This window comes from Passer domesticus, chromosome 6, assembly GCF_036417665.1.
Source record: "Passer domesticus isolate bPasDom1 chromosome 6, bPasDom1.hap1, whole genome shotgun sequence".
Classification (NCBI taxonomy): domain Eukaryota; kingdom Metazoa; phylum Chordata; class Aves; order Passeriformes; family Passeridae; genus Passer; species Passer domesticus.
Window position 1 is genome coordinate 2673726 of NC_087479.1, and position 12313 is coordinate 2686038.

General features: G+C 47.7%; 1 protein-coding gene across 2 annotated transcripts in view; it reads right to left on the minus strand.

Annotated features, from left to right (window-relative positions):
- The window catches only part of DDHD1 (DDHD domain containing 1), a 62270-nt gene extending 50381 nt beyond the window's left edge, over positions 1-11889 (minus strand). Inside the window, exon 1 of one of the 2 annotated variants that reach the window (XM_064422864.1) lies at positions 11093-11889. In XM_064422864.1, coding sequence (XP_064278934.1) covers positions 11093-11777 — 685 coding nt within the window. In that variant the 5' untranslated portion in view covers positions 11778-11889. The remainder of the gene's footprint in view (positions 1-11092) is intronic. The other variant, XM_064422865.1, reaches the window with a different exon arrangement.
- Between the last annotated feature and the right edge of the window lie 424 nt (positions 11890-12313).

A 12313-nucleotide genomic window follows, 5' to 3' on the forward strand; every position in this document is an offset into this window, starting at 1 on the left:
CCAGCCACGGGCAGAGGTTTTTGGTCTGGTCCCAAAGCTCAGGTCCCAAAACCTCCTGGTTCTGTGCTGCCTCCACTACAGACACACCACCAGGGCTGGCTGTGCCCAAAAGTCACTTCCACACCAACTGCTGCCAGGTGAGAACGTGACACAGAATTGCAAACATCTCCAAAATTTACTCAGAACCCCTGAACCCCTCTGAAATTTTCATCCCTCAAGCCACAAAAACAGAAGGAAAATCACCTCAAAATCATCTCCCCACTGGGCAAGCAACACTCCAAAGGTGCCACAGCCAACTTGGAAGCTTTGCAGTCCCAGATTTACAGGAAAACACCATTTCCACAGCCCTGGCAGCGCCAGCAGGTCCCACCTCTGTGGCAGCAGGAGGGCACACAGCTGGGTGGTGGCACCTTGGCACAGCTGGCAAGGAGAACACAGAAACAGTGCCAGAGCCAGTTCTGCCATCCTGCCCTCCTGAAAGAGCTGCTCCAGGCAGGAGCAATTGCTGTGTGCTGGATTCCTGCTGCTGGGGGTGCTCATGGTCCATCAGCTTGAATAAAGAGGTTGGGGGGGCTCTAAGGGTGTGGTTGTGCAGTGGAAATTAATCCTTGAAAACATCAGAAAAACCAAAGTTCTGAGTGGCTGTAAAATGCACAAGTCAGCAGCGCCTGCAAGTTGCACAGGAAATTCAATATTTCATGAAAATTTAGATTAACTTTGGAGTCTACATCCCATCGATGCAGGGATGGATGAAAGATGAATATTTATTTTTCATGAACTGAAAGTTAACCACACCAGTCTCTTTCCTTAACCTTTGCTGCATTCCCAGATATTTTACACCTGTCAGAAATGCACATTTTTCAGTGCACAGATATCCAGCCAGGCTGCCCTCCCAAACAAAGCTCTGTCTGTAGGAAGAAATGAAATGTGAGGGGAGATAAAGGCTCTCATTGTGGCTGCAGCAGTGACAGGGCTACGTCAGATGTTAATCCTCACTGGGAAAATCTGTGAGCAATTCCTTAATTCTTGACTAAGCAGCCTGATGAGGCTCCATTCACTGAATCCACAGGCAGAAATATGGTTTTTTTAAAATAATAATCATATGAATACTATTATGTACTCCAAACTAAGTGAATACAAGACACCTCTTTTTCAGTTTTGAAGGGCTTCAAGTTTTTCACATGGGAATTTCCACCTACAGATTTCTAAAATTCTAACCATCAAGTATTAAAATAAAAAATTTTCAGGCTCTTTTTGCCTGAGAGAAACTTTCCCAGAGTGGTTCCTTACAAGAGCAGTCCAGAGCACTCAACAGCAGCTCTCAAACATATCTTGAGCCCTTCCCAGAAAGGCTCAGCCAGGAAAAACTGTTTGAATTAAGAAAAGTGTTCTGCAGAGATTTTATGTGAAAACTTGAGTTTGGGAATAAATATGATATTTGGCTTTGGAAAGGGCGTTCATACACAAATATAAATTATATTCAGATACAAAGACAATTAAGGAGGTTTGACTAACAGAGTGAGGCAGTTCTTTTTGCAGCTCTGTGGGATTCTGGGGGGACCAAGGAATTGTTTTTTTTTTCTTTTTCCCCACTCCCTCCTTTAAACAGTTGCACACTCTCAGAGCAGCCAAACCAGCCTGAACCACAAACTGTTTTTATTCCCCATCACAAGCTGGGGGGGCAGGTTTGAACCCTGAACTGCAGGAAAACCTCAGGAGAAAACCACCTGGAACGGGAGGAGGAGGAAGGCAGAAAATGACATTTCCTGCCATCAGCAGCAGGGTTTGTTTGGCTCTCAGAAATATTTTAGAGAATTAGAACTGTGAAAGATGCGTTGCAGCAAGACCACGTGGCATAAAAATATAAGTGATGGTGTTAGAAGTAATAACAACACTGTGCAGCAAAAGCTAATAGGCCAAAAAACATTTATAGGGTATTGTAACCAAGAAATAAGGTAGCTTTTGATAGAATAGCATTAAGTTTTACATCTTTTGTCTCTCACTATTCATCAAGACTAATAATAGAATAAAAACTTTTAAAAACCTCTCAGCTACCCCATTTTTCTACAAGCTGAGAAAACAAACAACAAACAAATTTCTAAAGGCCACCAGCTCCAAAAGCAAGTTTTCATTAATGAAAACAGGGAAGTGCACCAGTGGTAATTCCATGGAATACTCTGGATGGGGTGGGGAAATAATTCCACACAAGGGATTTTCCAGTAAAATCTGTAACACTGGGAAAGAGGCTCCGAACCACAGCTCCTCTGTTTCATCCTGCACGGGGCTGTCACTGAAAAACTCCCAGAAGACTTGATGCAAACTCATGACAGCAAAGAGCATTAAAAAGTGATGAACCAGAATTGCCATTTCAGCACCCAATTTCACCAATTTTTTAGCTCTCACTTATGCACCTTGAATAAATTCATTCATTCTTGCATATTCAGATATTTCAGAAAGCTTAAACTACATTCTTTCAGCTACTTTTATATTATGGAAGAGTTAAAGACACTGGAATTGCATCATGTTGTAATTTAATTATTTTCTGTCAATAGAGAATTCCCAATCTATAACATGAAGTGTTATTTATCATTATCCCTGCAATCTCAATCCCTAGGAAAGGATTTGCCTTGATTTCTTTACTGCCTTAAGTCTTACACCATATAATCTGCAGCTGGCAGTGCTTCAGACTGAAAGATATCAACATATTTGACTGGTTATACACCTCCATGGTTTATTTATAAAAAGAATTTCTAAATAAATCTGAATGGTGGAGATTTAAAGTAGATGAAAACCACTTAATTTTAATTAGTCACACGTATTTTACCACTTTTAGAGGAAATCAGTTTAAGAGATTTACTCTGCAACAAAGGATTTATTTATTTTTGCACAAATGGGTCTTTTTTTCCCCCTGAAAATCCAAGGAATAAAAGAATACAAGTGCTGTAATTAATGGTGTGATAAGAACATGAGTGATTTGCATTATGATAATCACCAAAATCCTCTGAATAACGAGAATTATGTTAAAATAAAAACTGCAGGCAACATACAAACTCCTGCATGTGTGTGTAGTGTATGTGTATAACCCAGCTACTCCTCCTTCATGAAGCTCTTTAAAACTGTCTGATCACATCTAATAGAAACTGGAATAAAAACCTGGCTAATCCATCACAAGAAAGTCATAACTGAGCAGAATTTGCCTTAATTTCCCTTCTAATACGTCGATTCCATCCTTCATTTCCTGCCCCCACAGCCTTAAATTTCAATTTTGCACAGCTCAAAGGAGCCTTTTTCACCTGCCTTGATTCAGGAGCACACAACTGTGAAAAAAAATGAGATAATACAGAGGTAAGAACTCGACTGCTGGCCAAGCCCAGGCACTCCTGGCACTCTGCAGCCATCAGTCCCAAGACACTTATGATGATTTACCCACAAATGAGCTCTAAAAGGTTAATAGAATATTCAGAGGCTCAGAAACTTAAATTAAAGCTGGTGCTTTGGTCAAATTGACAACTCCCAGCTCTCCAAGCCCAAAGCCAAGAAATTAGGCAAGAAACACAAGCTTATAAAACACTACCAGGTCGAGATGTTTTTCAGTGCAGAAATTTCAGATTGCTCCTTTTGGTGCTGTAACATTTCCTTAAATTTGATTTCCTTCTTACTGCAGTGGCAAACAATTTGCAGCATGTGAGAATAATATCTGCACAAGCTGAAGGCAACTTTGGGGCTGTAAATGTGACATCTAAAACTGAAAGTTAGTTAAATAATGAAGTGCTCACACATTTACCAAGGACCTGGCCTGAAACACTTCCAGGGATGGGGCACCCACGCCTCTCTGGGCAACCTGTGGCACTGCCTATCTAAATGAAGAAATACATTAAAAAATATGTAAAAATGTAAAAAAAAAAAAAAAAAAAAGAAAAAATGTAAAATACATTAAAATATATTTCAGAATATATTCCAGAATAACATCAAGAGAGTGCTGTTAGAGAATTTTTTAAAAATTTGTTTTCCATTCCTATTATATCAAGCCTAAAATCGTGTTCTGGGTATATTTCATCAGGAACTTTAGGGATAGGACAAGGAGATAGGAGTTCAAACTGAAAGAATTGGAATTTAGTTTAGGTATGTGCAAGGTTCAGATATGTGAGGATGGTGATGTTGTAATAAAACAGCCCCAAATGAAAATTGCATTATTTCATGTTTGCTACCTAACATAACACACTTAAACTTTTTTCTTTTTTTTTAAAAAAAGCTTAACATTGCACACCATTCTAGCTCTCTTTCACTTTGTTTCAGAACACAGCAGGTGACTGACTCTTAAACAAATGGAAGCTCTTGTTTGGTCCCAGCCTGGTGAGCTCCCTTTGTTCAACCACAACCACGTGTGACCCGTCCTGCTCGGCCAAAAGGAAAAATCCTGCAGAGGAGTTCAAGGGTGAAGCCTCACAAAGCTTCAGGGGGACACAGAGCTGGGACTGACCTGAACAGAGATTTCACTCACTGAGCAGTAAAAATCATCATTTTGCTGGTTCATCCAGTAACTCCCAGTTGCTCCACTGAAGCAATTTGTAAAATTCAGGTGTAAATTACATTTCAGTTTCAATCCACTGGCACAGGAGGGATTTTCCTTCCAGAGCTCAATCTGTGAGCCTCGGTGTTTGCTCCACAGCTGGATTACAAAGGCAGGAATAGATGTTTTTTCTCTGCTGCAAACATTGCCTCTGATTTACCAAGACTGCCTGAAGTATTCCAGCCTAAAAGTGTTTTTTCCCTGAACTGCTTTTAATCCATTTACACTGTGAATCCAGCAATGAGGAATGAAAGGCTGCTCTGTGGGGCTGGTTCCAGTCAAACACAGAAGGAGCCCCACAAAAAGTGATGAATGTGCTGCAAGCCATCGGCTGTAAATCATCCCAAAACACAGAATCACAAAATTATGTGGGTTGGGAGGGAAATTCAAGATCATTTTGTTCCACCCCTGCCATGGCAGGGACACTCTCCACCATCCCAGGCTGCTCCAAGCCCTGTCCAGCCTGGCCTTGGCACTGCCAGGGATCCAGGGGCAGCCACGGCTGCTCTGGGCACCCTGTGCCAGGACCTCACCACCCTAATTTCTCCCTAATATTCCCTCCTAATCTCCCCTCTTTTAGCTGGAAGCCATTCCCTGGCTCCTGTCCCTCCATGCCTTGGCCCCAGTCCCTCTCCAGCTCTCCTGGAGCCCCTTCAGGGGCTGAAATGGGCTGCAGTTTTCAATTAGAATAGTATTTTTATTGAATTCTTATCCATTAAAACAGTTCACTAATCTTCAATCCTAGTGTTACAAAGCACTTCCACCACTGGCATTTGCTGCTGGAACCAGAGTTTGTCCTTTATCAGCTCTTTCCCCAGAGGGAGACCTGCATTTTTTAAAAACCACAGAAGAACAACTCCTGAGCCACATGACCAACACAAAAGTGAGTGTGTGCTTCCAGCCCATCCCCAAAATGCCACAGGGCTTTTGCACAATCCCACCTTCACACTGTGAGTGTGCTCTCCTGAAAACCCTGCTGAGTTCCCCAGCTCCACCAGCACAGACAAACAGGTTGCTGGAATATCTTCCAAAATAAAGAAGAGCAAGATTGTCCCAGTGCACACCTCAGAGCTGCCACTAATGAACAAAATGACAGCAAAGGTTATTACGCCCTTGCATGGCTTCAACTCCTCCCTTCTCCACCACAGGGATTATTTTTCTGTGCTCTCCTCCTGAACTCCCTTCCTCCATCTTCTCCAAGCCAACTCCAGAATTCCCTTCATCCCCATGTTTAAATTTTGCTTCTTTTTTTTTTTTTCTAACCCTGTAGGGTTTCCCCTACCAGAAAACGAGTAGGATTTTCACAGAAACCCAGAATGGTTTTGTTTGGGAGGGACCTTGAAGAACCCCCCTGCCATGGCAGGGACACTTTCCACCATCCCAGGCTGCTCCAGCCTGGCCTTGGGCACTGCCAGGGATCCAGGGGCAGCCACAGCTTCTCTTGGCAACACTTTCAGTTTCTTTCATTGTAAATTTCACTGCCTGGAATCCCACTTGAACCTCGTGTTTGCTTCACTAATCCTGCTATTTACAACATTTATTATCTGTGCAGTTTCCCCTCTCCAGCCACTCACACAGATCCCGTCACACCAGTGATCTTTTCTCTCTTACACTCGAACCACTCCCTCACTGTTTTCAACCTTAGAGATTCTCTGAGACAACTGCTTCTTATTCTAATTTTTTGTTATTTTGCAGATTTTTTTTCCATCTAGGCCTTCTGCTCACTGACTGGCACAGCTTTTACAGATCCTTGTGCTGCTCCAAGAGCTCTGGATAAGGGTGTTGGTTGGTGCTTTCAGTGCTGTTTTTCCCTAAAAGAGCATCACACACACAAAACTTCACCTGTCACCTGTCCTTAATTCAACTCTGTCACCTCCAAATTCAATCCCACCCTACTCCTTTGATCTCAGCACTGCCCAACCCATGTTCAAGCCTGAATGAAGTCAGAGCAGAACTCCTCATCCTTCTCATCCCACAAACATTTCCTGCTGCCACAGTTACAGCAGAAAACACCCCTCTCATCCACAACTTGTAATCCAAATACTCCCTACATCTCTGCCTTTGTCCTTGTGGACCAAATCCAGCAGGAGAAGTGCTGGCCCACATCAAAGGACAAGCACAACTTCCCAAGCCATGTCCTTCCTTAGGCACTCTGCTGCAGCTGAACCATCCACTGGAGAATTATTTTGGTCCCATTTAAAGGAGAAAGACAACAGGTTAATTTTGATTAAATATGTTTAAATAAATCATGAAAGCTGAGGGCAGGGAAGAAACTTGCCCTCAGAGACACATCCCAAGTGCTGCCACCCCAACCCTGGCCTAATGGAAGCATCCCAAAATTCCCAAGCTCTCTCTACTGAGAGGCCACAAAAAAACCCCGTAAAATACACACAAACAAATGTGATTTAATACAAGAAACACTGCAAAGCTGAAAGTTATTTCATTTAAGTGTGTTAGGTCACAGAATCCCAGAGTGGTTTGGGCTGGGAAGAGCCTTAAATCCCATCCCATTCCATCCCTGCCACGGCAGGGACACCTTCCACTGTTCCAGAGTGCTCCAAACCCTGTCCAGCCTGGCCTGGAACACTTCCAAGCCTTTTGGTCAGGAAGGAATTGGCCAAAAACTAAGCTACAAGATGTTTTTGAAAGGATGGCACAGTAAAAACAGCACAAAAAAGAACCCAGAAAGATTTTGAGTAGTGGAAGCAAAGTTTCACTTTTACAAAGTAAACTGTCAGTGTTTTATCTGCAAAAGGATTACACATCTAGAGATAAAAAAAAGCCATAAAATTTTATTCAGGACTTCAGCCTTCAATCAAAAGGTCCTTTATATAAAGGGAATTGTTATCAACCAAGTTCAAAGACTATCCAACACACCAAAACCAACACTCCAAGTGTGCTGTAAAATGACAAAAAACACTGCTAAAACCAGACTAAACCTAATGAAAGTCACAAACAATGATAAACTCTTGATTTCATTCCCTTAATTTTCATCTTGATCAAGAAGGCAGCTAAAATGTTTTTTCTAAAGCAGCCCAATTCCAGTCTGAGCAGAGAGATCTTAATTATAAGACTCAGTGGTCCACTCTGTGTTCACAGGTATTTCCAGATTAAATTCAGTAAAATAACTGTTGTATCGGTACATCTTCACTCAGGGATGGTTCTAGTGAACAAATTTGTTTTTAAATACAAAAATGGGCTTTTTATTTAATAGACTTCAGCAACTCTTAGGTAGAAAAATAATATACAAACAAAAAAACCCCCAACCTTACCAAACCTTTGTCTTGGAGTGGAGTAATTTAAATAAATACAGGCAATTTTACAAAGTACCCATGAAAAAAAAGCCTGGAAAAAGCAAATACTTGACAAGACAAGGGTTGCATGGGACAAACCCACAAGCCAGAAAACGGGGCAAAGTCACCCAAAAATTCACAGACCACGGATTTAACAAACTCACAGAGGACTTTGAAAACTCCAGAGCAAAATGGTTGTAAATCAGCCCTCTTCAACTGGGAGGGCTGAAAAGGGCTGGATAATTTAAGATTTAAACAGAAGACCCTTGTATAAAATATCACACTTGTCATCTCCACAGAAAACAAGAAAAAGCCTGCTCCAAACTACTGACTTATCTGAAAGCCTACACTAATAATTTTCATCCTCTTGAACCATTTTTGCTGGTTCTACAGCACTAATTAAATAAATCCCAGAGGTCACAAGGTAAGGATGAAATTCTCAGTAATTAATCTGCTCAAATTGTAACTCAGGCTGATATTCCTGATGTTACCAATGAATCCTGCAGCGAGCTTAAAATGCAGATATAAAAAAGAAATATTCCTGCACATGCCAAGCTATATAACCAACACTTCCCTGGCATTGTGATGCCCCAGGAATTGCCAGCTGAGGAACCAACTGCTCAGCGTGGTGCCTGTGTGAGAGCAGCCTCCTCTGGAATCCAGCACATACAGAAAAAAAGAGCAAAATAACAAAGAGAAAAGCTTTTGACCTTTGCTCTAGGCTGAACCATGAGTCAGCAAAACCAGCCAGTAGTTTCTGTACTCTTCAACAGGCACCTCAGCACATTTTGAGGCAGTTGTACTCATCATACCTCATGCCTGTGAGGTCAGAGAGGAGGATTCTCCTGCCTTACTCACAGCTGGTTTGACACATCCACGTCAGGGCAGCAGCCACCCTTTGGATCCAGAATTACACACATGCTACCAAAAGGGAATAATATGGGAATTATGGCTGCACCAAGACCTTCAAAGGCACAGATAAGACTGAATCCTGGGATCTGACCTTGCTGTTTTCTCAGATCTGGGTGCAGCAGCTGGGAAGAATGGGAGAAAGGCACCCACAGGGAATAGAGGCAAGGAAATGTGCAGTGAGGAAGTTAAACCAGAAGGCACCAGAAGCCCCTTGAAAGACCAAAAGTTGATCCCAGCCTTGCAAAGGACTGGACCTGCTAATAAGAAAAGACTTGAGCACTCCCCTTAATCAGCTTTCTGAGGGCTAGAAATCATCCCCGTCATTAGTCTGCTCAGGCCCAGGAGTTTATTCCTCCCTGCCTCTGGTGCTAACCTCTGGGAATCTCTCCTTTCCAGCACCAGAAATCGTCTCTGCACAGCCCATGCTGTCATCTGAAACATCTGCTCCTCCAGCTTAATGAGACTGAATCAGCTTCCAAAATGGACAAGGCACGGTGTCAAGAAATTAAACCTTTAAGCTGCTGACGAGTGCAGCCTCTTGCTCCCATTACCAGGAGCAATCCTGCCTCACCTGACAGCTCTGCTCACTCCTTCCCCCCTCTCCCTATGGCACAGTTACAAGGATGGCAGCAGATTCCTCCTCCCCTGGCTGTCCTGCATCTTCTCTTCCCAGGAACCATGTGGCAGCTGCACCCTGTGCTAACAGCAAAGGGATCCAGTGTGGTCACAGGGAGAAGCAGCTCCAGTTTCTGCTCAAGAAGCTGTGCCCAGGCTGCCCTAGCTCAGAACTTGTGTGGGCTGAGCCCTCTGCTCGCTCCTGGGGCTCGGTGTCTGTCTGCTGGGGTGATGATTTGAAAGACAAATTGTCACACAAGTGAACTGTACTGTCATTTATGGACCTCCCTCCTGTAAAGAGGCTGATAAATAAAGAGGGAAAACAACAGAAAGCCCTGGTTTTCATCTCTGAAACAGCTCTGCTGTGCCCCCGAGACCCTCACCTGAGTCTCAAGATGAGAGAAACCTGCCTGCCCCTCTGCCAAGCCCACGCCAGGACATGCTCAGCTCCTCTGCAGCTCACTCTGTCCTTGAGGGAATGCAGCTGGAAAGCAAATCCTCAGGAGCTCAGGTGAGCACAGCTTGTCACCTCATGAAAGCAGGGGTTCACTTGTCCAGCATGACCCTTGAGCCCTTCCCACCAGGGAAAAGTGCAGGGATCTGGGGTCTCTGCCCCTCTTTCACTGCTGCTCCACAAGGGCTCCTGTCCCCCAGCAAAGGACACACAAATGCAAGGGGAAGGGCGACACAGGGGGTGTGCTCCCACCTCATTTTGAAGCTGAAGGGGTGAAACAAATTTCCCTCTATTGGAAGGGTAGGAATTAAGGATTATGTGTGTATGAGATGCCTGTTGCAATTCCTCCAAGAGAAAGAAGGAGAAATCCCACTTCATGCCTCCTCCCAGAGGTGATGAGAAATGAAATGGAAAGCACAAGATCATAATGTCCCTAGTGGAGAGGACAAAGGTCACAGAGGGACAACCCTTGCTTCCATCATTCCTCACTGAAGATGAGGATCAAAGACATGTCTGTGGGGAGGAGGGAGTGGACAAACAACTGATGTTTCCACTCTGCTCCTTCTGAGGAAAGGTGTGCAGGGAGGGAACTGGGAGAGCGCTGAAGGCAAATACCCACCCTCACTCACCCTCTGCTTAGGAAAAGCAGAGCATGAGAAGGTTCTCTGCCACCTGCCCTCCCACTTCCTTCCACACATGCCAAGAAACGAGCAGATGCCCAGCTCTCCCTTTTCCAAGTCTCTGGTGCCAGGTGTGCGTGCCCCAGATCGTGTCCTTCACGTTTGTGAGCAGGGCAGGTGGGAAGGGGGAAGATGCTCAGTTCCCTGTGCTGCTGGAAGTGGCTGATGTGCTCAGAACACCCTGACTGGAGGGCGCTGCTCATCCTCGGGGAGGGGGATGGCCCAGTGTCCCCTCTCTCAGGAAAGCCCAAGTCTCTCCCCCACAAGTGTCCCTGAGCCTCGGAAGGGGAATTCCCACTCCCTCCTCGCTCAGGTGCGTGATGGAGATGCGCACCGCGGGTCCTCTCTCCCTGGATAATTTATCCTAAATCCTTACACAGGAACACACCGGCAGCGAGCGCAGCCGGGGCAGCAAAGGCCACCCGGTGTCCCAGCCAGCCGTGTCCCCGCGGCGGGGTCACCCAGCGCGGCTCCGCGCTCGCGGGGGATGCCCGGCATCCCTCCGGGGGACCGCGGGACGCCGCAGCCACCCCTTCCCCGCCTCCCCCGGCCGGCACGGGGCACTCACGGTTCCAATAGACGGGGTAGCTCTCGGCGCTGGCCACGTCCACCTCGTAGAGCCCGCTCCGCACGCACACCGGCTCCACGGCCGCCGGCTCCCCGCCGCCGCCGCCGCCGCCCAGGGCGCGGAAGGCCAGCTCGATGCGCAGCGAGTCGTAGCCGATGAACGGCTTCCAGGTCTTGCGGTCCTCGCGGTAGAACCAGCGCACCTCCTCGGCGCCCAGCTCCCGCACCACCTCATAGCGGGGCCGGCCGCCGCCCGGCCGCCGCCTCTCGGGCAGCGCGGTGGCCGCCAGCGAGAAGCCGCTGCCGCCGCTGTCGCTGCTGCCCAGCCCCGCGCCCTCGCCCTCGCTGCCCTCGCCGCCCGTGCCCGTGGAGTAGCGCAGCGACGCGCCGGACTCGGCCGAGTCGAAGTCTCCGGCGGCGGCCTCGTCGCTGAGGCTGCGCTCCCGCGGCGGCGCCGCCGGCTCGGGGTCGCCCTCAGAGGAGGAGGTGGAGAGCGCGGCGCGGAGCGGCGGCTGCGGGCGGCGGGGCGGGCGGGCGCGGACAGCCGCCTCCTCCTCCTCCTCCTGCTCCGCCGCTTCCTGCTCCTCGCCGCGGCTCGGCCGCTCGTAACCGCCGCTGCCGTAGCCGCCGGCTTGGCCGGGCAGGTGCCGAGCGCCCTGCGGCGAGCCGGGCTCGGGGTAATCCATGCCGCAGCGCGCCCTGCCCGGCGGGGCCGCCTGGCCTCGCCCCGCCCGCCCCCGCTCCCGCCCCGCGCCCGCCCCGCTCCGCTCTCGCTCCGCCGCCCCGGCCCGGCCGCGCTGCCGCAGCCGCCGCCGGCTCCGAGCGGGCGGGGGCGGCGCCGCTTCGTCACGCGCGGCGCGACGCGGGCGGGGGCGGAGCGGCGGCGGGGCGGGCACGGCACGGAACGGAACGGAACGGGGACACGGGCACGCGGAGGGGACAGCGGGCGTGCGGGACACTGAGTGCGGGACACGGACAGCGAGTGACACTGAGTGTGGGACACAGTGTGTGACACTGAGAGTGTGACACTGAGAGTGTGACACGGACAGTGGGTGACACTGAGAGTGTGACACAGTGTGGGACAATGAGTGTGTGACACGGACAGCGAGTGACACTGAGTGTGGGACACAGTGTGGGACACTGAGTGTGTGACACGGACAGTGGGTGACACTGAGTGTGGGACACTGAGTGTGGGACACTGAGTGTGTGACACGGACAGTGG